The sequence below is a fragment of the Pecten maximus genome, chromosome 7 (genome assembly GCF_902652985.1).
Source record: "Pecten maximus chromosome 7, xPecMax1.1, whole genome shotgun sequence".
NCBI lineage: Eukaryota > Metazoa > Mollusca > Bivalvia > Pectinida > Pectinidae > Pecten > Pecten maximus.
This window is the reverse complement of record NC_047021.1, coordinates 5676122-5702448: the sequence shown is the minus strand read 5'-3', so window position 1 is coordinate 5702448 and position 26327 is coordinate 5676122. Positions and strand designations below refer to the sequence as shown.

Here is a 26327-nt window from a genome sequence, read left to right as displayed (position 1 = left end):
CATTTATATTTAGTTTCTATAGGTTTAAAGCTGTACACAGTGGCTATCTATCAGATATCGATATATAATATACCTTTCGAAGAACTAGATATCTGTTAACATGTTTTGTTTTGTAACATCGGTCAATCTCTGCTCAATGCTTTTAAAAACATAGTCTACTGGTGAATTAGAATAAAAAATGTACTCAATACCTAAAGCGGCTAATTCATTCTTAATGTCACATATCCACACGTCATTCTCATTTACCATTTCATCAAGACATGTTTTCAATACCAGGTTACCGACTGTTTCACCAATATTTGAACACTCTTAATTTTCTCATAATAGTTAATGGTAATCTACCCAATTCACAGTAAACAGTCATTGCAAGTTGATTTAGGCACTTTATTAAGTTAAGTATTTTTTTTTTACAGAATTTCTAATGTAGGCTTTCGACATCTGGTGCTTTATGAAATCCCCATATTTCCGATGCATAACGTAAAATACTATTTACATACGAATCAAAAATAGAACAATAAGTTTCTACATTCAAGCAATGATTTCTAAGAGAAGTTGTCAGAGAAAATAAAGCTTTTCTGCCTTGTTCTGCAAAATCTTCTGGGCAGTTAACAAATATATCCAAACATAATTTGTAAATCTTCTGGGCAGTTAACAAATAAAGCCATGTCGTCGGTATGTATACATTAGCAAGAAAAGATTAAGCATCTGCAATTCAATACTTGGACAGTTGTCATTAATAAAGTGTATTTAGATACAAAGAAAATAACACAGGTGATTATATGTCCCCTTGTAAGAGTCCGGTATAATTAGGGAAGCACTGACTGAGGTCAGTATCACTATCGAAAATATAAGAATCGTCGTCAGTATATTTCTCTATAACATCTAAATTTAGATCATCGTCTAATGGCAGAAAATCGGACGACATTTTCCATGTGTTTCTATATGAATCTTTAACGGAAAAATGGTGCTTTTTTCGGTTAGACACTTCTTAAATATCGTTGTTTACATCTTCCGATATACATTACAGTGCATAGGTATAACTATCGCCAGTGTGAAGTTATCTCGGCCAAACGCGGTGACACATGTGCACAGACAGTCGTCGCCATCTCTTGGCACGGCACATGTCACTAATATAAACAACTCCGATATCCACCTATTGCGCAGCCGCAGCGCTTGGTCTCGCTAGATCTCGTGCTAAATATACCTCCGGTTATGAGAACAATAGGTGAGGTCGTGACTATGCGAGAAAAGCGGTTGTTGCGAGTCCCTAGTATATAGGTCTCTGATATAAAGAAGTGTTATGAAGAATCACTTTACATACACTATTAACATTAATATCTAAAAACACATAAATAATTCTTCACATGATCACATGGGCTCGGGTTCGGGATTTTGAGCCAACACTATAAATTAAGTTTTTATATAATTATATTCTAAAACCTTATAAAAATCGGGGTTATCGACATAACCGATGTCATAGCACAGGTGCCTGACTCGTTTTTATAAAATAATAACATATAGAGTACATATAAATGAGAAAGGTTCTGAACTCCCCCAGGCTTGAAATCTGATGTATTTATTTCTAAGTACCGTAGCTTCGGTTGTATTGGGTGGATTTTTTCGAAGTAGGACTTAAATTGAAGAGAAATGGTCAATCTTTAAAATAAGCCATAACATGTTGTCGATTTCTCGATATTAATTTACCAAATCGGGCGTGAAACTTCAAAATCCCCTCGATTTTGTTTAGTCGGACAAGTTGACGTAACGGGGTCACCACACTTTGACTCTATTGGACATAGCTTTAAATACGAAGTCCACGGGTTAATCACGAGGTACGCTTCATCAGATCACCGAATACAACTATTACATACACTTACTTTATGTATACGAGCACCCTATCGACGGCCCCGGGACTTTTTATGCATACTGATAGCAGATTTTCCACTTGAGTAGCCATGTTGTGTCAGCCGCGGTAAATTTGAACAAGCATTCTGATTGGTTCAACACATTTTCTATAACCAATCAGAATGCTTGTTCAAATTTACCGCGGCTGACACAACATGGCTACTCAAGTGGAAAATCTGCTATCAGTATGCATAAAAAGTCCCGGGGCCGTCGATAGGGTGCTCGTATACATAAAGTAAGTGTATGTAATAGTTGTATTCGGTGATCTGATGAAGCGTACCTCGTGATTAACCCGTGGACTTCGTATTTAAAGCTATGTCCAATAGAGTCAAAGTGTGGTGACCCCGTTACGTCAACTTGTCCGACTAAACAAAATCGAGGGGATTTTGAAGTTTCACGCCCGATTTGGTAAACTAATATCGAGAAATCGACAACATGTTATGGCTTATTTTAAAGATTGACCATTTCTCTTTAATTTAAGTCCTACTTCGAAAAAATCCACCCAATACAACCGAAGCTACGGTACTTAGAAATAAATACATCAGATTTCAAGCCTGGGGGAGTTCAGAACCTTTCTCATTTATATGTACTCTATATGTTATTATTTTATAAAAACGAGTCAGGCACCTGTGGTCATAGGTTACTCAAAATCCCGAAACCGTGGCGAGACATTGTACTCATGATAATGTTAAATTCTTATGTAACATAAAGAGTGAGAGCTATCTTCCCTATATATTTCATATGACAGCCCCACACAGCGCGCGCAGGGGGATTACTAGAACGAATATTCATACTCTGCCTACACTGCTCTCCGGCAGGGTATGAAGTCCCTCCCATTGCCGATAGTGTAGCAAGCCCCGATGTGATTCACATCGGGCAGTATTAGCAGTGGTAAAATTTTTCTCGGATAAAAATACACATGTAAATTGATGATTCTGGTATCTATTATGAATATTCAAGCAACAAACCTGCACATTACTTCAAATGTTTGACAATAAATAGTAAAATCCAAAACGAGCAAGACACACGGAGATATCAGTTCAAACATACCGCCATCTTTGATACAAGTGTAAAGGTCAATTTCCTTATAAGGAAATCAAAATAAATTGATGCTAATGAGGTTTCCCGCGAGATTTCAACAGAAAAACAGATTCGGAGTAATATATCTCGGTAAGGAAGGTCAATTCATTCTGAAATTATTTAATTACGCAAAGTAAGATTCGCTTTCTTCACAAGAGTTACAAAAGAGTGGTTAAATATCTCTGATTATGTATTTATTTATCGTAGTAGCTTCATCCATATATGGATCACGGGTTCCATATTTGGGTTAGAATCCTCGCGAGAGTTCTTCGAGAAGTATCATGGCGGATCACGGAGACAAGTCCGAGCAGTATGATATCAGAATATGCGAATTAAAGATTTCTAGATTAGACGGTAGGCTAATACATTGCAAAATTGTATTAGAAATGTTTAATTATACGAACTATTACTCCAAAGTTAAACGATATCCGCTATTTGTAGCATTTTCGAGGTTCACTGTTTTGCTACATTACGAGCAATGGGAGGGAATCGTAGCTCTGACGACGACCATCTGTCAGAAATTGTCCGTCCGTCGTCCAGAGCTACGTTATCGCAGCTAGGGGATTACGAAAGCCTATTAGTGTCAATAAGATAAAATATAGTTAATTGAAACACGCTATAACGGAAATTTAGCCGCTAATTTGCGTTATAACGCAGAAAAAAGGCGTAATAACGCGATAAAACACGAAATAACGCACATCAGACCACGTAATAACGCGAAAAAACCCCATTGTAACATGAAAAAAAAACGTGATAACGTAAATCGAAACACGTAATAACGTGAAAAAAATCCAAATTGTTACGTATTTCAAGCCTAAATTAACTCATGGAAAAGACGCATTTACACATTTTGTCGATGGATGAGATTGACCGAAACATAAAAGTGTACTTACGATTGGGATTTAGCAAACCTTTGATCTTGGACTCTGTCCAGATTAGCTTCCGTATAAATAACCATGTCTACAAATGATAATGCATGTGAGTGGACTCATCTGTTTATCATTTTATTTTCTGTTCATCAGCATGTGACTATTTTTTTCAATAACAAACACACAAGTTTGTTTTAATTAATTCATAGTCGAAAAAGTTGATAACATTTGATATATCAAAACCTCAACAACTAAAGCACTTTTAAGTTAGTTTTCTGAGTGTAACTTACCCGGCAGCTTCTAAATTAATTCTAAAAAAAAAAAAAAAACCAACCAACCAACTCGTTGATCATCATAGATCAAACAGATCATCTTGAAATATTCTGGGTGTCCTTGGACATTGTATCAAACAAATGACAAGAGGATTTACATTAAGTGATTTTATTTTTTGAAAATGTGAGTTTAAGAAGAGTAGAAATGGGGTGATAATTAGAGGAAAGCGTAGGGAGAGAATGTAGAAGTCTCCTTCATTTACAATTTATTTTACAGTTTTTGAAGAATAATTAGAAAATTTTTGACAAGAAAGATTTAAAGTATTGTTTTTAGACAGTGAGTGATCTTACTCGACTCAGCTGACATTTCTTAAGATTGTGCTATTCCATACTTTCAGCTGTTCTATGTTCATCATATCTCATGCCATGTTTTGCTTTTACCGTTGTCTTTCCATTCCTTCCGATATATCCGTTTCCAGGACTTCTGTGTAATATTAGTTGCAGGTCTAGTGGGATGAACTCATTTAACTCGCGATACTCTCTGATCTACACACTTGTTACAATTAAAGAAAAATGGTAAGCATTTTCTATATGCTCAATAGTGTCCACATTGACAAAGTTGGAAATCAATAAAATTAGCATGAAATAAGTCGTCATTTAGAGTACACTATCTACATCTTAATCTGGCATGCAAACTATTAGTTTTCCTGTCACCAGTCAAATAATAAATAGGATTATTTATGTCTTTAAGCTTACGGAGAGTGTCTTTAAATACTGAGACTGACATGCTCTGTCTTATGTGAGGTTCTAAGTTGTTCCAAAGCCGAATAGTAGAGGGGAAACAGAAGTGTTGATAAGATGAAGTCTAAATTAGGTTAACAGTAGTTGTTAGCATTACGGAGGTTATATTGTATATTTTGCGAAACTAAAGCTGTAAGATAGTCCGGCATTAGATTAGCGTAAATTTTGTAGAAAAGTTGTAATTTTCTTCTTTTCCTTCTATTTGTTAATGGTTCTAGTGCACTCTCAGAATATAATGATTCCCTACATGTTTAAGAAGGTAATCCAGTAATTAAACGAATATACTCTAACTGGAGTTTTTCTAAATTGTCCGCATCATCGAGAGTACATCCGTCCCATACTCTAATGGTGTCATCCTGTTTCTCCCAAAACTGAAAAATATGTATCCTTGTTCTCCCAAAAACTTACATTTGTATGTAGGAGGAGTTTTAACAATGAAGTTAACTGCTACCTGTACAGGTAAATCAACGTTCTTGTTACCTTTACAGGTAAATCAAGGTGTCTATTACTGAATGTATCAGTCGACAAATAAATAAAGATAATATATTTATCCATATATCCACAGATGGATTGAATTTAAAAATAAAACGTGCATTTTAATAAGATGATAAATTATTTTAAGTTATTTATATTTTAATATTTTTGATTTAATTGACTTTTTTTTTATATGCATTCCTCATATTACAAATTATCATCTTCAGGAGAGGTGTCACTAATTAGGCTATGTTCATCTTCAGGAGAGATGTTGTCTGTACCAATTAAGCTATTCGTTCAACCTCAGAAGAGATGTAACTAATTAAAGCTAATGAAGAAAATTGAACACCCAAGCTACATGCCATGCACTGAACACCCAAGCTTAAAAATAAGTATATAAAACAGTCTATCACCAGAAAATTCATCATTCTCAGTATGGCTAACTACCAAGTACGTCCAGTTTACTGCAAACAAACATGGTGTTAGGACTCTACTCCAGGCTGGATACCGGTACATGGTGAAGAACAACTACAGAGACACTACCTACTGGAGATGCTGTGATAAAGACTGTCCTGCAACCATCAATACTACCAATGATATTCCTGTAAAATTCAGTCAACACAACCACCCACCCAACCATTTCCAGGGGGAAGTTAAGAAGATAATGAACAGCATCAAGGACAGGTGTAGGAAGGAACTCAAACCCATACCCGCCATCTACGACGAAGAAGTATCCAAATTACAGACACAGGCCTGGGCAGCTGACAGACCACTACTTGAGCAGATTCCCACCTACGCAGCCTGTAAGACATCCCTTGACCACTCCAGAAGCAAACTACTACCAAAGCTACCGACATCCTTGGCAGACATCATTTTGGAAGATGAATGGACTCGAACCAATAACGGTGACCAATTCCTCCTTTTTGATGACAACACAGTCAACCAACGCATGCTAGTCTTTGCCACTACCAGCAACCAAGAGGATCCCACACGCACATCCAAACATTTACATCTTCATCCGTGTACTCAAAGAAATCCAGGCTACAAACGACATCACCCGACTTCAGCTTTGCTGCCAGAGGACTGCAAATGCCCAAGAGACGCAGATACCGACAACTAAACAACCGTTTGACCCAACTGAAAACCCTTCTACGCAACGACTACATCAACTATTGCGACCGAGCAACATATTTATTACAAATGGAGTGAAAAAAAACATACTACATATATGTAGTTACATACAGTTCTGTTAACAATGTGTCATCCTTAGTATAAATTCATATTTTGTTATACAGTACAAATATTATACAACTGTACAAAGAAAGTAAACTATTGGTTTATTTATGATATAAATATCGTTCATTTGTAATGTATGTATGGATGTATATGTGGTGCTTATTAAATTCTATTTTGAAGATAATAGTGCATATTAGTTATCCATTGTACAAGTATCATATCATCAGTAAAAAGTACATATATATGCATTATTTTTAACTTTTTAAAGTGTAGAATATGTTTGAAACATATATTCACATATATATGATTATGTATGAAATTTAATATCATAATTTCACATATCAAAGTATAACATTAAATTGACATTTTTGTAGTTCTTTCACCTATCTACCTGTATTTACCTCGATTTTGCAATAAATGAATGAGAGAGATAATGACCTTCTATGTTTACTTAATAATTAGACCTCTGTGTAAACAAATCCCGATTCTCCCAAAACAATTTTGCCTTGATTTTCAGTTTTGGGAGAAACAGGATTAGACCACTCTAGTAAAGGAAGAATGTATGATCTGTATATTTTATCTAAAGTTCGTCCGTTCAACACATACATTATTGAATTTCAGTTTTCGTAAAACACTTACTAGTACCTGTTTTGACACATTTTTACAAATATTTTCAATATGGCAGCTCAATTTACAATTTTCATCTAATATTACTCCTAGGTGCTTATGCATCTCTACAAAGTCAAGATTTACATGATCAAACTTTATTTTTAATTACATGGTCAAGCTCAAAGTTGGAAACAAGTAATGCCTCTGTCTTAGCAGGATTAAAATTTACTAACCACTTATCTGCCCAGTGTTGATCAATGGTTTGAGGAGAGTTTTAGATATCATTAATGAAGAAATCTCTGTTCTTTCATAGTCTTTCGATTTGCGTTTTTACGTGTTTTATTTGCGATAGAACGTGTTTTTTCCGCGTTATAATGTGTTCTGATTTGCCTTATTTCGTGTTTTAATTGACGTTTTGACGTGTTTCTATTTCCGTTATTACGTGTTTTATTCGCGATATTATGTGTATTAATTTACGTTATTTTGTGTTTTTGTTTCGTTATCACGTGTATTAATTTACGTCATTGCGTGTTCTTCTTGCGTTATTTCGTGATTTTTTCGCGTTATTACTTTTTTTTGCGTTGTTACTGCGTTTTTGTTCGCGTTGTTACGCCTTTTTCTGCATTATAACGCAAATAAGCGGCTTTATTTCCGTAATTACGTGTTTATCGCGTTATCACGTGTATCAATTAACTATATTTTATCTTATTGACACTAAAAGGCTTTCGTAGATATCCGGGTGCATGTGCTCCCGGTGGCAAGCTTGAGAGGGAAAGGATTTAATACCGTTTTTTCGTCCCATTTCTGACTAATTTCTCTTTTGGACATTTTCAAGAGTGACGGTATTATCTAACTTGAGTAAGAATCACGGTATCATTATTATGTTGGTTTCTCTGTTGTTTCTTTAAATGATACAGTCCAAGTCATAAGTTGAATTTTATCGTGCATATATACATATATATACAGAGGAAATCTAGATACAATGATAGGCTTTTATCTCTGATTTTTTCAAAAGCGTGTGCCATTTGCAGGACTGTTAAGTCATCAAAGTGTCGACCCACAAGCATCATCCCGACCGGAAGTCCCTCCAATAGTCCCGCATTTATTGTCAGGGCCGGATGTCCAGTTGAGTCAAAAGGTGCAGTGTTCTTTATCATTGCAAATGTGAGGTGGAGAATTTCTGAAAATACAAATTTTGAAACGTTGTATGCAGCAGATAACGTGCTTCAACACGCAAACCTTACATCTATATAGGTTTATAATGTACAGAAGAAGGAATAAATGTTTATACAGGTCCGTGTTTTTATTGTACACGACCTATTTACGGTTTATTACTAAATTTGAAATCAGTATCTGACCGTCAGAACAAGTAGTGACCTTGTTACCAAGACATGCATATATACAGGTTGAAGGCAGATATAATTACTTACCCGAGATACACAGTTAAATACTGTACACCTTTCCTCTTACTTACCCGATATAGATGTTTCAGTTGTAGGCAGAGCCATTGCTGTAGAAGGGAGCGTGGGCATTATCAGGACATCATAAGTCCTCAGCGCATGGTCATACGCCTGGGTGAGTAGACGGGTAAGATTCTGTGCTTTGGCGTAGAATTTGTTCTGATAGTTCCTGGCCATGTACTCTGAGAAAACCGCCAGCAATTTACACGGCATACTGAAGTCATGTGGACGCAGGTTGTAACCACGTGCTAGAGCCTCTTGCATTGACAAACAGTAATGTCCCTTCCAATTCTGACCATTCCCTATTTAAAGGAACCAAACTTTAAAGAATAAAAGTAACTTTAAAATTCCGGGTTATATATTTCTAGCAACCATCACAAATCTGGAGTTGATTCTTTAAATTATCTATATTAAAAAAACTGGGTGGGGGATTTAACAGTCTGATATGATCTGTTTATTTTGAATAATTGCGGTTATATTTTTGAAACTTACATATTGTAGCTTGTCATGTAAGTCGAGCTAAGAAAGGATGACCGCAAAAATTATAAGAGACCTTCAATTAGTTTAAGATTTTCAATCTACTACACAGACGAGGACAGCTGTTAACAAGTGATCAAATGAAACGTTGACGGTCTCTTAACACGACCATTACTGACATTCAAATGTATTACACATACTGCAAGATCTCGATTTGTATATTTAGACAACTGTACAAAATCATAATTTCCATTCTTATATAAGCTGATAACTACAATAATATAAAGTTCCGCTCGAAAATAGAATTTGATCACAAGACACTGTAATCCTGTTCCTGTTACACGGGTTATAAATGGAAGATTATGTTATCATATCTGTGGTTAATGATGTTATCATATCTGTGGTTAATGATGTTATCATATCTGTGGTTAATGATGTTATCATATCTGTGGTTAATCATGTTATCATATCTGTGGTTAATCATGTTATCATATCTGTGGTTAATCATGTTATCATATCTGTGGTTAATCATGTTATCATATCTGTGGTTAATCATGTTATCATATCTGTGGTTAATCATGTTATCATATCTGTGGTTAATCATGGTTCCTGATAGACACACCTGGAAGTATACTACTCCTATGTAGGGTTTGCTGTATAATAACAAGACTTACCATTTCCTTTTATCATCATGTTATAGGCTCCTTCGAAACAAACTGGAGTCCATATGTCAAGACCTAAAGCAGTTATTAAACATCATATTAACCAGTAAAATGGGAAAAAATGTGGTACATCAAGCTAAAATATCAATAGGACCCTGCTTCCACAACATAAAACAAAGCACGAATATCACAGAGACAAACGACACCCCAAGCTGTAGAAGAAGCCAAAACATATGAACAAACGGTAAATCCGCGGTGTCATTTTGATATCATAAAAGCTGATTTCTCTCTATATGTAGTATAGAATTGAAATCCGAACAGTAGTGAACTTTTGTGTACAGACCTACCAACATTTTATTTCCCTTTCTATTCATAACTTCCCGTATCTGAGAGTATGGTAGTGTCCTAGTACATGTACAACAAAATCAAAGGGACATGTAAGTCATGATCTCTAATCAAAGTATATTAGACTCCCCCGAAAAACAGTTCCATAATCAAGATTCTATTGATACCTGTGTAAGAGTTTAATTTTACTGAGCTTTAACTTGGAACTATGGAACTTTTTTTTCTAAGAAACTCGTCCAATAGTAATATTGATAAGCCCCATGTTAAAGTTGACACTCATACCTTTCCTAGTTCAGAAAATAAGTTCTGGTTTAATGACCGAATTACAGCTCTACGTAAGCGATATCTCAGAAAATCAATATCAACAAATGCTACTTGACGCATACGGTCCTTATCCGTAAAACGAAGAGTACAAAATCCCGGAAAGTAAGTAAAAGTACAGAGTAAAATACATAAAACCATATTACTGGTGAAGTCCTTCCATCTAAAAACTAATCCAGTTACCAAGTATGATAATATGTATTAGTGATCTTCGTAAACATGTTAGATATATATTTGAGGCTAATAAGGCACGAGTGACGTAAAACATATACATTTGTTTATCGATATACTTTATGTAAATATTCATCATGTATTATTGGCATTAAGACCATGTTGGTTGAAAATATAAAGGATGATGTAACCTATAGTAGATGATGGTGGTGGTGGTGATGGTGATGATGATGATGATGATGATGGGTCTGTGTGTGCATCCGAGGCTTGTGTGTGTATGTATGGTCGGTGTGTTTATGCGAGGTCTGTGTGTGTATGTGAGGTGTGTGTGTGTGTGTGTGTGTGTGTGTGTGTGAGAGAGAGAGGTCGGTGTGTGTGTGTGTGTGTGTGAGGTCTGTGTGTGTGTGTGTGTGTGTGTGTGTGTGTGTGAGGTCTGTGTGTGTATGTGAGGTCTGTGTGTGTTTGTACTGATAACCCGTAAGGTTTTAGGTAATAAACCATCGAACACAACATGAGCACTATTGTATTGTATGATCTCTTTTGTTTTGTACGAATCCCTTAACTCCTCCACACACCAGACCTACCGTCGGCATGAAGTGGGATGGACACCTCCTCCACCACGACCCCCGCCTCCTGTAGTAAATGTGCTGCCTCCCTGACACAAGTACAAACACCTTTGTCTATTCCTTCAAATCCCTCTGTCACGAGTCCAACTCGTTTACCAGCCACACCTTGAGTAAGCTGTCCGAGACGGGAGACATTGATCAGACATATTCAGGTTTCAAGGTTTTATTGGTATCACTGACACAATAACGTGCGTAACAGGTCACATATACATATATAACAACAATGATACATGGCGTACAGTTATACATTTGTACAATAATTTATGCAATACATATTTGTGATTATTGCTAAGAAGATTAAAGAAAGGAGCATGATACAAAAATTGATTTCGGATCAATTTACTTAGTTTCTCAAAAAATCTATAGATTTTTGTGTAGACTTTGACATTAAATATATTGAACATCTCTTGCATTTTGTCTGATAAGTAATAATTTGAAATATATTTTTTTCTCAAACATGTAAGAGATTCATGTTCACATTTAAAAAATGTAATGAAATTCAATACCAAATACATGATTTACACAAATTACAAATTCTCTCCTGACGAGGTATACCAAATAATCTTCGTGGTTCTATTGGTAGTTTGATATTAGAGGATCGAAATTTTCACACAATTTTTCCATTTAAAAAAAAAAAAAAATTCATAAATCCCTAAGAAATACTTTTCTATGCCAAATTGTGTCTTGAATATGGACTATGTTTATCCTCTTGAAGAATTATCAATATAATGAAACCATTTATGTATAAATTGATCCTTCAATCTAGACTCAGAACACAACTCATTTCTTATACGTCCGAGCATAGTTAAGTGACTACTAACTTACAGTTGTAAAAATTATGAAAACGGTGCGGTATTGACATGTATCGAAATGCACAAGAAACAACTTATCGGTGGTAAACCGATTGTACAAAGACATGCTTGTATAGGTCCAACTGAAATTGAGATACAGTCATAAGCCAGTTACCGAATCACTTTAAAACCTTAATTACCCTTTACAGAAGGTAAATCACCAGTAAGGGTACGTGTGAACTTACCAGGCTGGAGTAGGGAGGTACTTCGATGCACGGATGTTGTCGAGGGTCCGTTCCATTATCATACCCAGCCAACACCTGTATAAATAAAACATTTACAATTCTAATAGAAGAGATATGAAAGATGACATGCCTGAACTGAGATTAAATGATTTTAAAAGATGTGATCCACTTGCATTGGAATCCACGAGCTGATACCTTACCCACCTCCAGTAAGAGAGCACAATCCGCCACTGTGCGCGTGATGGGCCCCAGGTGGTCAACGGTCATCTCTATAGGGACTGCCCCTGTATACGGAACTAGTCCAAACGTTGGCTTGTGTCCGACAGTTCCAGACCAGCTCGACGGAATTCGGATAGACCCGCCCTGGTCACCACCGATCGCCATGTCTATTTCTCCTCGGGCAACCTTGAATCGAAATGAAATCAAGCCTCTGAGCATCTATCGAGTTAATGTGTTATTTGATAACTACAGAGCAACTGTGAGGTGAATTTTAATGGTGAGACAGGTCTATGGTGCAATGCTGTCCATCTTATATGTGACGTTAATAACGCGAACTGTAGATATATCTACACGGTATACCTAGTAACCTGTTTACATGGACCATATACTGACGACGACGGATTACTGACCAGATATCTAAACGGTATACCTAGTAACCTGTTTACATGGACCATATACTGACGACGACGGATTACTGACCAGATATCTACACGGTATACCTAGTAACGTGTTTACATAGACCATATACTGACGACAAGGGATTACTGACCAGATATCTACACGGTATACCTAGTAACCTGTTTACATAGACCATATACTGACGACGAGGGATTACTGACCAGATATCTACACGGTATACCTAGTAACCTGTTTACCAGATATCTACACGGTATACCTAGTAACCTGTTTACCAGATATCTATACGGTATACCTAGTAACCTGTTTACATAGACCATATACTGACGACGACGGATTACTGACCAGATATCTACACGGTATACCTAGTAACCTGTTTACATAGACCATATACTGACGATGAGGGATTACTGACCAGATATCTACACGGTATACCTAGTAACCTGTTTACACAGACCATATACTGACGACGAGGGATTACTGACCAGATATCTACACGGTATACCTAGTAACCTGTTTACATAGACCATATACTGACGACGACGGATTACTGACCAGATATCTACACGGTATACCTAGTAACCTGTTTACATAGACCATATACTGACGACGAGGGATTACTGACCAGATATCTACACGGTATACCTAGTAACCTGTTTACATAGACCATATACTGACGACGAGGGATTACTGACCAGATATCTACACGGTATACCTAGTAACCTGTTTACATATACCATATACTGACGACGAGGGATTACTTACCTGATATCTACACGGTATACCTAGTAACCTGTTTACATAGACCATATACTGACGACAAGGGATTACTTACCAGATATCTACACGGTATACCTAGTAACCTATTTACATAGACCATATACTGACGACGAGGGATTACTGACCAGATATCTACACGGTATACCTAGTAACGTGTTTACATAGACCATATACTGACGATGAGGGATTACTGACCAGATATCTACACGGTATACCTAGTAACCTGTTTACACAGACCATATACTGACGACGAGGGATTACTGACCAGATATCTACACGGTATACCTAGTAACCTGTTTACATAGACCATATACTGACGATGAGGGATTACTGACCAGATATCTACACGGTATACCTAGTAACCTGTTTACACAGACCATATACTGACGACGAGGGATTACTGACCAGATATCTACACGGTATACCTAGTAACCTGTTTACATAGACCATATACTGACGATGAGGGGTTACTGACCAGTGAGGCGGAGCCGCCACTAGACCCCCCGGCACTCCGTGTAGAACAGTGGGGGTTAGGGATAGGTCCTGTAGAAGGTGTCCACGAATTCCCCGACAAACTGAGGTCCTCACATGCCGTCTTACCCAAAATACGCCCACCTGTCGGGATAAAACGTGATATTCCTGCACATCCAGTAAAATAGAATACAAACATTGAAGTATCATTTTGGAATTATCAGTAAAAATCAGTAGTAGCATCAATGACAAGACAATTTGTATATTCTCGTAAACAGTACAGTGTAGATAATAACAATGCAGACAAATGGATAACAATGAAACATGGTAAAACAGGATGGACATCAGTATTGTGAATTAATTATTATAATTATATCAATAATAAATTTAGCCAATGAAATAAGTTCATTTTTAGTTACGTAATTGAATAATGTATGAAATTTAAATGTATTTGGTCTTTCATAATAATATCTAGACATATATTTCCGTCTACTATTGAGTATAAGTTGCTGATCACAGTTAAATAAATTACATAAAGTACATATTCTATGTTCCCGTGGTATATTAGTCCATATACTACTTTCAATTGGTATTTTTGCATTGCCTACTCTAAATTTACAGTACGCTTTGGCTAATTTGGGAGGGGGGTTCTAATAAATAATTCTCTAAACGAAGATCAGTCTTGTAAATTCTATAATTGATTCCTTTCGTGGAAGTAAAAATTTCATTTCTCCAGTTTGCTAAAGAAATTGTCTTAAGTTAATAAAATAGTGTACTCTTCAGCCAATTAATACTTGAAAACTCTTGGCTGTTAAATATGTCTAATAATCTACATTGTTCAAATATATTTTTCACAGAAGAGCCTGATTGAGATGATCACTTAGAAATCATAACTTTTAGTGATGAAAGTAAATGTGTTTGAAAGGTCTAAACAAAACTGCATGCTGTTGAATGGTGATCTCTGATACCACATTACCAGCATCCAGGATCCTTGTGACGATTGTCGCATCGAATTCCGGGGTGTATCCCTCCAACTGTTTGTTACCATCCATCATTGGAACTCCTGCCACAGCCACATTGTCTTTGACTCCCACGGTTTTACCAACCAACTTCCCAGTGTCAGCACCTTTGATGTCACATCTCCAATACCTAAATCACAATTAACAGCGATTTAGAAAAAAAAAAAAAAAAAAAGTGTTGGAGCCTTTGATGACATATCTCATCACATAAAATCCTTCATTCCTTTAAAGTCCCCACACATGTCGGTTTGTATTCCTGAGAAGCTGAGAAACGGGCCGGTCTGTGCTTTCGTGGTTGTACCATCACTACAGAAAAAGTAATACCATGACACATTACGACTTTTTTTCCTTTATTGATATACACACCACGCACTGTCTTTCGCTTCTCTGTGGCCCGGTGTCCTCGGGTACTTGACTGGGAGTTGCGGTTCAGGAATTTCATTGACCCTCTGGTAAGTCTTCATAGTACCTTTAAAGTGTTCTGTAAGAGAGATATACACGAATCATACCGGTGATGCTACATACGTCTGAGACACCCTCGTAATATCAATCATTACCTACGATCACAATGAAATATTCGTATTATACAATGCCAATGTGTTACATATCTCGGACATCGATCACAATAAAATATTTGTTCTGTAAAATGCCAATTTGTAACATATGACGGCGATTAACTACCGGTGGCTGTATGATCGCATGACATATATTCGTATTGTATATTGTCAATATTGAGCAGTCCACTAGAAGTTCGTGTTTTGAACATTTACACTCGTCGTGTGATGATAGCGTGCAAATTTTCAAACAGAAAGACGTATACATGTATATATATATACAGCTTATTTAATACCGAGGGTTGTTTAATAATATATGTCCGTCAGAAACACGTATATATATAACTTATATAATACCGAGGGTTGTTTGATAATATATGTCCGTCAGAAACACGTATATATATAACTTATATAATACCGAGAGTTGTTTAATAATATATGTCATTTTTTGGCCTTTCAATGATTTGACTTCTTGTTTTCTCATTTAATTCATACACATGTTTTAATTGAGTATTTTAGTATCCATATCAATTTAACAAATTACTCCCCTTTGATTGTTCAATTAAAATTTCCCGAAATATTGCTACCCGTTAACCTTTATAAGATATCTCCAAAAATGACTATACCGTTATGAATATTATAGACATATAATTTATATTATTTGCAAGTACAGTAGGATAGCCCTCCTGCGTGAGGACAACACTATTGTTTGGGGAGATGAACTCAGGGCTCCTCAACCCTTGCAACTCCTAACAAATACAGAAGTGTGAATACAATTACTGCTTAGGCATAAGTGTATACACACATCTAGGATATTTCCAGCTGGGGGAATAAAATTTTTGTACCGAAATTTTTTTTTATATATATATGTCCGTCAGAAACACGTATATATATAACTTATATAGTACCGTGGGTTGTTTAAAAATATATATGTCCGTCAGAAACACGTATTAAGAGGCTGTACTTGTGTTATAATGGTCATTGACATCCATCAAAATACCTAAGAAGAAAAAAAGAAAGATAAAGAGGGAGTAAGAACTTGAACAAATGAGTTGGGGTTGCGAAGAGGTATTCCAGAGGCAAAATCAGAACATTCAAGATGTTACGTACGTGGTAACATATGCAGTTGAAGCTAAATTGAAACTAAATAGCTTTAACTGCATATATAACACTGTTTAAATCTAGATTAAACATCAAATTTACATTAGGCCTTGATTTTTATCAAGATAATTTTATTTACATCCTGTTTATTACAGGCTTACTGTCAGAAGTGGTGTTCCCTGTAAATCGTATGTGGCCTTAAACTTGGCTACATTCCAGATTAAACGTTTTTATCAATGTTGAGTGAATCATGTGGAAGCCACATACGCTTTTTTTTTTTTTTTTAAATTTCTGTTTGTTTGTTATGTTCAAGGTCGTATACATGAATAAGCGTTGGTTATCATGTTTAATGTGTGTGACTGGATACATTCGAGTGTTTGACTTAGTTTACAAGGCATACGGAAAATACAAAGATCATACGATAGGTCCAGCTTTTAACCAGTCGAACTGTACCGATTAAAATACACCGATATAGTTTCTTTCTTATTTTACATTTCTAAAACGGGGGTTGAACAGACCATACCACTTAGCTAAAATTCGGGAAACATAGTTTTTATGAAACCATCCCGATAGTTTAGAGCACCGTGTAAACAGGGAATACCCTAATACCATGTGTTCGAAAAACTAAGCTTATAAAAACTTGGGACCATCTAATCCACTCCAGTGGCTTACTCTTGGCTCTCATCACAATTGCATACTTTAATGTTCGATCTGTCTTTACCGTGGAAAGCATTTATCTCCTCCTCAGTGCATTTCAGGCGGAGATCCTCCGAGATCTTCGTCAATTCTGATTTGGACGGCAGCAGTACTGCGGGACTTTTCAGGAGTTCTGTGAAAAAATATATAATCATACATGATAGTGTAGCCGGAAAAAGGCTATGGAATAATAACCTCTTCTGTCAATTCTGACCTCTTCCGTCAAATACTGAGCTCTTTTATGGAAAACTGACCTCTTCTGTCAACTATAACCTCTCTTGTCTTATACCGACCTCTTCTGTCAAATCCACATACTGTTATGCATTCATATTTGAATATATTTATAAAAAAGAAATGCCAACAGGCGAATCGTCTGACGCACAATTCCCTTAAATCCATATCTATCTTGAGAAGAGGTGTCCCCATGACATAAATTTATCATTGGTATGTACGATCTCAAAAACTACAAAAAGTGGGAAGTATGTATCGCAGGACAGGAGCTCAACAAACCTGACTTATTATTGATCGAACCCATTACATGAAGTCATCGGTGCTTAGCACCCTATTCATTCAAAGATCGATAATGATATACATGTATTACAGTCTGTATGTCATAATCGATTCAGAATATTTGTATGTAAACTTACATGCATGTCCGTTACGCTTATTTAAAAAAAACAAAAACAAAAAACAAAAAAAGCAAATAACAAAACCACACAAATATGCTATCAAATCATTTATTTGAACAATATTTATAGTATATAGCGGGCCTTCATCCAAACATTCTATGGGCCCAATATCGGGTATCTAGGCCTCTTTGTTACTGAGAAGTCGTTTACAGATTTTAACCTATTTTACCTCCATGACTTTGAATGAAGGTGAAGGTCATTCATTTGGACATTCTTGATAGCCCATCACTCCTGCATACTATCTGCCCTATATCAGGTATCTGGGCCTCTTTGTTAATGAAAAGTTGTTTCAATATTTTAGTATATTTGACTCCTGGAACCTTGAATGTAGGTCAAGGTTATTCATTCGAACAATCTTAATGACCCTTTACCCAAACATCTTACAGGCCTAACATATGGTATCTGGGGCTTTTGGTTAATGAGAAGAAGTAGCTTTAAGATTTTAGCATATTTGACCCATGTGACCTTAAATAAAGGCCATTCATTTGATTAATCTTGATAGCCGTTCACCACAGCATGTTATAGACCCAATATTCAGGCCTCTTGGTTATTGAAAAGAATTCGAAAATGTAAATTGTACGTACGACAACGGACAAATGGCGACTAGAACAGGTCACTTGAGACTTAAAACAAAAACACCTATTTACTTTGATACTGTTACCCAAACAAAATCTTTACTGGAAGGCAATCGTTTTTAACCCCGATAATGTTGCATGAATAGGCGAACGACGCTATAATCCTTGTCACTGCTTATAATGCTTCGTGAGTGTTGTTTACCACGAAAGACAACCACAGCTAATCTAGGTCAACGCCCGAGGTTACACACATATGTGCCCAACGCGTACTATCATCTGAACTGCTGCATGCGATATCAAATTAAAACATTGTTACCTATTTTAGAGTGAAAATGTCACCCTAAAGAGTAAATACTTCCCAGTAGGGAAGCCATGTACACATAAGATAGATTTATAGCTGTAAACACCAATATACTTGATTATAACCTAGTGAGGGGCGACGTAGTGAACGTTTGCATGCATAGCGCATATGTGTACGACATGATATGTGTCCTGTACATAGCCACACACACACACACACACACACACACACACACACACACACACGTGTGTGTGCGCGCGCTCCCACACTTAACTATGTGTCAAACACACACACATACTTTCATTATTTCAATAGATGAGGTACTCACCGGGAGACTGTCTGTGGTCGGCCATTGTTAACTTGCAGCTTGTGTCCGATATCACTCTAGAGCAGTGATACCATTTGTGTACTGTTCGGTGGGCGGTAACGAGTTCACGTCGCAAACGAGTTAACGCCGACCGAAATATCGAGAGTGAATGACTTGTATAACTTGTATCCGTCGATCAACCAAACTTCGAAAGCAAACGTTTCAGAGAAGCATTATCCACCCAGGACATTATAGCGCTTATTGGTCAGCAGGAATCTGTCAACACTAACAAATACATCATGGGCGAGGGGAAGCCGTCGAGAGGGAAAATGCAACGGGAACGAGCTTCAAAGTGTGCAAACTGGAAATCAGCCGTCCAAAATCCGTTACAGGACATAACAAAGCGTTCCTCACCAACCGTTAGATTTCTTACAGTTGGAATAAATGACCGAAAACGGTTATGAAGTTTCCATCATAAACTTTTTTCGTGAAAGTGTTACGTCATTCGTTGTGTAAGGAAATCTGTTATATTTTCAGATCGGATTAAAAAATGATTAGAACTAACCTTGGCATTTTTCGAAGAGTTTGTTTCATCAAAATTAAAAATTACGGAAACAAAAAAAACGGTTCAGTAACTTCTGTTATTTTTTTTCATGATTACTACTTACCTTGCTGTATACATTTGGTATTCAATAACATCTAAATTCAGGAAGTCAGTGTACATATTTGTGTACAATTTCCGAGTATGGGAAATTATTGGACAGCTATATTTATAAGCTCCACCTCTTAACTGGATATTGGGATTAATGCCAATAATGGTACATGCAACTTGAAAGAAAAAAACTAGACCGACCATAATACAAGTAATGATACTTGGAGCTCGTAAAAAGAAAGATAAATGTCACACAACGTCACACTGATAAAGCGTGAATTGGTTGGATAATGATTGAACGCAAGGCTTGTCTCCTTAGGCAGTTGTAACACTATTGTGGTGCTACATGATGACAGAGGCGGTCATTAGGATTGGAACTCTTTAATTCATGATGTGACGCAGACAACACAGTGACACACGAAACTCCTCGAGTCACCTCGGACGTGATACGAAAACTTCCATCATTATTGGAACTTAAGGAACTGCTTTCATCAACACCATGGTAGGCAATACTCCTCGAAAACAGTTAATTAATCAATGCTGCCTCTTTTGTAGTTCTTCGAGTAAACGGTTTCATTCTCTGTCTCAGAATAAGGCTATTCAAGATAACTACCGTTCAGATTTTGAAAAGTATCTGGATATAAAGCTCGAGGGGCACCTCATTCTTTTTGTTTTCATGTGCGACTCGTGTGCTAAAAATGCTCATCATCTGTTAGCTTCAAGGCAGAAGCTATAGAATATCTTAAAACACATATTGCGTCTGTGTGTAGATTTAAAAGACAAGCAAAAAAAAGCCTCCACAGTTAAAGCAAAAAAAAAACCAAATCAGTTGCAGAACAAATACAGAGATCAGCCGAGAAAGAGGTATGGCGCATATTGGCCTGTTTCGACCTAACGGTGACCGTTTTCCAAATCAAAAAAATAAATGTTAAAAACAGAGTTTTTGAATACAAACTTTAAATCTATAACATATAAAAATTCTTATTTGTGAAAAATTTGTTTGTTCATTACAATGGATATTTCATTAAATGACCGTAAAGTTGCATCATGGGGCAATTTGCAACTTTTGAGGGGGGTTTTCCCGCATTCATATCATTTTTTGACATAGAGCGCATCGGAAGACCAACTTTTACAATGTCTTATTTTATTCTATGTACCAAAAGACAACTAAAATCCTATTCTTAAAAAGTGGTCCGCCGTAGCGCTGGTATCGAAAAATTGAAAAAACGTAGTTGATAAAATATTTTAATTTCAGCATTAACTAGACTGACTCTAAATGATAACATAAACTTGACGTTTCCGTAAATCCGCATAGCTCATATGGTAGAACCATCGCTTTGCAACCCAAAGGTTCGGAGTTCGAATCACCAAGATTTATCTTATTCTTTTGTTGTTTCTAAGAATAGTACCATTTATTTTTTTTTTGTCGTTTTTGAAAGGTATTTTAAGCATTAAATGCATATTTAATATAAAATAGTTAGTATAAAGATAGAAATTTTGAGATAGAAAATTTCCACTTCGATAAAAAAAAAGAGTGAAATCATCACCGATTAACTCCGTATCATTCAATGTAAAATGTAAATGAACTGAAACGTCGACAACAGGCATACATGGATAGGTAGTGTAAAATTCATATTTAACCTTTCAATTTAACTATATGGTATTGATTGACTACATACATGTAATCCGTTCACAACACACAGCGCGTCAATGGACAATGACGATCTATTTTGGTACTGAGGGAATCACTGGGGTCACGTGATATTTTACCTGTATTTTTAGCCCAGACTATCGCTGTACGTGGCCTAGGTCAGGATAAGCGGAAAACGACCATACCTCTTTCAAAAGTTGAACATTGCCGACAACGTAGTAGGAACCCACAAAGCATGTAGATGGTATCGTCATCGGTTAGCTTCAAGGCAGAAGCTATAGAACATCTTACAAAAATATGTTGCGTCTGTGTGTAGATTTAAAAGACAGGGAAACATCACAGTTAAAGCAAAAAAAAAAAAAAAAAAAAAAAAATTTGTTGCAGAACAAATACGAAGATCAATGGTAATTTATTCTGCACCGGATACAAAATCAGTATCATCTTCGCCAGAGATACCAAGTGCTACTACGAGTTTAACTTAAAAAGTTACGTCAGCTTGGCGCCAGTGTTCTGTGACACAGAGAGTCAAATGTTCTGATGTCCGACCACATATTCGTAATAGGTCGACGGTTTTTATTAATATGTTAATAGAGTATCATAGTATTTTTTATCAATTAAAACACAAATAGACTCGTATGAATTTTCCTTCAGGAATAAAAGTTACACACTTGACATTATTACCATCCTCGGAAAGTTTCATCTTCTTATTAATCTTTAAAATTAAAATAAATAATTGCGTCCCGAAGAAATCCGCCTCCATATTGAATAAAATACTGATTGTGCATGCGCCGAAAACAGAAACACAAACGAATAGGAACTACATGTGCTAGCCTAACGTCTCAAAAAAGAAAGAACCATAAAATCGATTATGAAAGAGAACGAAGAAAGGGAATGATTTCAATCGGAGACTGCACAGACCGGTGGAATTATAAACGACAATGGAATCGGAACTCTTGCGAAAATGACACAGTTGAGTTTTTGTTGGAGAGGTAAGTGTGTAACGTACACATGTACGTAGTGTAACGTTCGGTCTGTTGTCATCTTTATTTGAACTGTAGTTATTACATCACTATTTATAGTTCACCAGCCTAAACCTGTTGATAAATCACACACGTATCAATCCATCGTAATGGGGCCGAAGGGGGTAACGCTCAGAAAACGTTTCGGTTCGTGGGCGACAACAGGCACAGGATCGTGATCTTTCGCAACGGATACTATTGAAATGTTTATTCAGTTTTTATTTTCTGTTTGCATTAAAACCTCGCAATTAAAAGTTGTAGTTATGTTACACAACATGCAATATATTTATGTATATAAAAATAAGTCCATCATATTTGTTTTCTTCTCTATGTAAATATCTCCCAGAATGCACTGCGATCAAGGTCATGTGTTTGCAAAGTAGATTGTAATGTTCAAAAGTTCGAATCTTCTTGGCTTCATTCCGACAATTTTTGACGTTATATTTTTTTTTATTTGTAGGTCGAAAAAGGCATATACATATGGACTAAATGTCATATATTGTCAAAATGATAACAATTTATTACACTCTGTCGGAGATGTAGCATTTTGTATGTTTTTTACCTTGTGTCGCGCCATCGTTTTACTGTTGCGTACGCAGTAATCGCGTCCGTATAGTGTTCAGTGGTGTGATAGTGTATTCTGTAGTCATAGGTATTTTGGAGTTTGTGTTGTTCGTATCATGTGCAGTGTAACGTCTTATTGTGCCAAGTTACGTCTCGTTCTGATTGGTCAGATGGTTGTGGTCTTTGCCTTTGTGTGGTCAAGTGGCGCTAATACGTTCGTTCGGGTGGACAGGCATATTTACAGAGAGATGACAAAGAAATGGCAAAGCCATGTAATTAAATAATATGTCTATTAATTAACATCACCCGAAGTCTTTTCTTTATACTTGTTCATCATAAGTTTAATGATGTGATATTTATTTAGAATATGTCATTACGTAGAATATACATTGAGCGATATGCCAAATGTGGACAGGCAAACTTGGCATTTCATTTAGAGTATTTGTGTATATATACGTACTTTGCAAAGATGTTTAAGTACTATTCAGAATATCAAAAACAATTTAAACGTTTTTGCCATCACGTATTCTGTCAAATGTTAAATAGTAAGTGTGATTATTATTCTTAAGATATGCGAGCTGTGTGCAATATTATGAACTGTGTATACTAACCTGCATACGTATATAAGCTAGGGACTTGCAACGAAACGGGACAATATTATAACATCTGTACTGTAAGAGTTATGTCTTCCCGAATACCACATGTAAAAAAATTATCCCGAGATGGTCACCACCAAGTGTTGTTACTTTTCACAAGCTGTCCTGAAATCCAAGGTGACTGCCATCTTTGTGGGAAACTCTTTAGCCACCTGAGACGAAGTCTCAAGTGATCTGATCGTCCATTGCCGATCGTGCGTACAGTAATGTACTTAATTTACATTTTCGACTTCGACAAAGTCGTTGACCTTTATTCGAGGCCATAGTGGTTAAATAGGCTAAACATCTTAAGCGTCTTCTTCTAACAGCCAAGAGAATCAGAGAACTGATTGGGCCTGTAGCATGCTGGGATGATCACCTTGATTTTGACATCATACTTTAACCCTGATAAGAAATAATTTCTCAACAGCTCAAAACGAGAATCCATGACAAAACAGGTAGATTTCAAGACAAAATAGCATTTTGTAAAAAAAACCCACTATTTACAAAAAAATGTATACCATTTCAATATAACGAAATAATATTAAATAAGTGTGTGGCATGTCAGTCAAGGTGCTCCGTGCAGATGCACATATATGCAGTAAACTTTATTCTGGTTCATTTTGTTCCTTACTTCTTTTTATTTGTTTCGAAGGTTTTCTTCCACAGACTTAGCCTAGCATTTCTAAACACCACCACATCTACAAATACAAAGAGGATAATCCTGTTCCTCACCGTGTATTCAGGAGGCATCTTGTAGCCCAGCTTGCTGGAGACTCCTGAGTGACTGGCCCAGAAGCAACAGGACGACGAAGAGCAGCCCCTGGAATCATTCGGCGTCGTTGTGCCAGACATTTCCCTTGTCACCTTCCATCAACAGAGAAAAAGATCCATATCCTACGTCGATGCATCGTTTTTGGTCCTGCTGAGGCAGAAATGTTCAAGACACAGAACTCTGGTGTGAAAGTTCCAAACAGAACTGGACACAAGTTTTCAATGTACTTTGGCATACAGAAGACAACATAAAACTGCAGTAAGGAACCTTGGACAGGAGGAGTATGCATGTATACAAAAAACACAAAACAACATTGTTAGATATTGATGGCATTTGACCTTGAAAGTAAACTTTTTCATCAGTACTGCTAGTATATATTACATAGTGTAGCGTTATCTAAGTGGTGTAAAGATCTTGAATGATTCATTTATAGCTATTATGTAAGAATGAGATTTAAAACAAACTAGAACACTGACACGTCAGAAAGGGCCCCGCTATGTGTCTGACCCTTCAGGGTAAATGTAATAATTATTGTCAGTGTTTTTCCTGCCTATATAACTGGGTGCGCCAAACGACCCCATTCTCAATGCGTTTTAGCCTGATTTTTTCCCAAAATCAACTCGAAAATTCCAAATAACATTTGTATGACGACTTTTCACAATCAATGAAAAAATTCCCAGTTTCGTTTTTAGGAATACACTGTGCACTGTAAAATTGGTTAGCATAGAAAATTCAATGTGTGTGTTTGGGTGTAATTTACAGTTTGCGCTCAAATTTTCCCAATTTGGCATATTGAAGTTTTCCCAAAATACCCAGGAAAAACACTGATTGTAATATATTGACATGAAACTATTAGATATATGTTTTTGATTAACCTTTGCTATTGTTTCATTAATGTTAGCATTAATAGGGCCACTGACAATACTGCTTATTATTATTGTATGGAAAAGCTAGCTAAAAGAATTCTACAAGCATTACACTTTTCAAATTTGTTTCAAATCTAATATCAAGGAGCACACAAACTGATATAAACTCAATGCAGTTATTCTAATAAGGTAAACTTGAGAGGGTTTTCTGAAAAACAAAACATACCAAATGTGAAGAAAAGGGGAGAAAAAAAGGATTTTTTGAAATATTTTAATAATGTCCTTTTTTTGTCATTTGAGGTATAAGAAATCCAAACCAGTACTTTTTTCACCTTTTTTTGTTTTAAAACTTTTTATATTTAGACCCAATCAACTTCAAAATTTGGTCGCTTGACACCAACTTACCTTCATAATGTCATAACAAAATCTTTAATACCATTTAAAAAATGTCAATCCGACCTTAACATATGACCCATTGACTTTGAACTTTGGTCAGTTGATACCTTGTTTGATTGTGACCAACTTAAGATTTACCATTTAAAAAATGTCAATCCGACCTTAACATATGACCCATTGACTTTGAACTTTGGTCAGTTGATATCTTGTTTGATTGTGACCAACTTTGCATAAGTCATAAATTATGCTAATGGAAGACTGTAATAGTATTGTATATGTATGTGTGTATTGTGGTT

At 36.2% G+C, this 26327-nt stretch overlaps 1 protein-coding gene across 1 annotated transcript; it reads right to left on the bottom strand.

Moving 5' to 3' along the window:
* Nucleotides 1–3973: 3973 nt before the first annotated feature.
* LOC117331419 (amidase-like) lies at nucleotides 3974–19774 on the bottom strand. The gene is made up of 11 exons (XM_033890123.1): nucleotides 19495–19774; nucleotides 17627–17734; nucleotides 15617–15731; nucleotides 15208–15380; nucleotides 14236–14375; nucleotides 12549–12749; nucleotides 12345–12419; nucleotides 11267–11423; nucleotides 9858–9920; nucleotides 8721–9008; nucleotides 3974–8426 (listed from the first exon to the last, which is right to left on the bottom strand). The coding sequence occupies exons 1-11, from the start codon at nucleotides 19517–19519 to the stop codon at nucleotides 8170–8172; spliced, it is 1602 nt and encodes a 533-aa protein (XP_033746014.1). The 5' UTR covers nucleotides 19520–19774; the 3' UTR covers nucleotides 3974–8169.
* Nucleotides 19775–26327: the final 6553 nt, after the last annotated feature.

What these genes read in the sequence shown, in the direction of transcription:
- LOC117331419 (XM_033890123.1), bottom strand. Translation starts at nt 19,519, where the DNA reads ATGGCCGACCACAGACAGTCTCCCG. An exon ending in CGACCACAGACAGTCTCCCG is followed by an intron (nt 17,735 to 19,494) that starts GTGAGTACCTCA and finishes ATTTTTTCACAG; the next exon opens with AACTCCTGAAAAGTCCCGCA. An exon ending in CATGATGATAAAAGGAAATG is followed by an intron (nt 9,009 to 9,857) that starts GTAAGTCTTGTT and finishes TCCTTTAAATAG; the next exon opens with GGAATGGTCAGAATTGGAAG.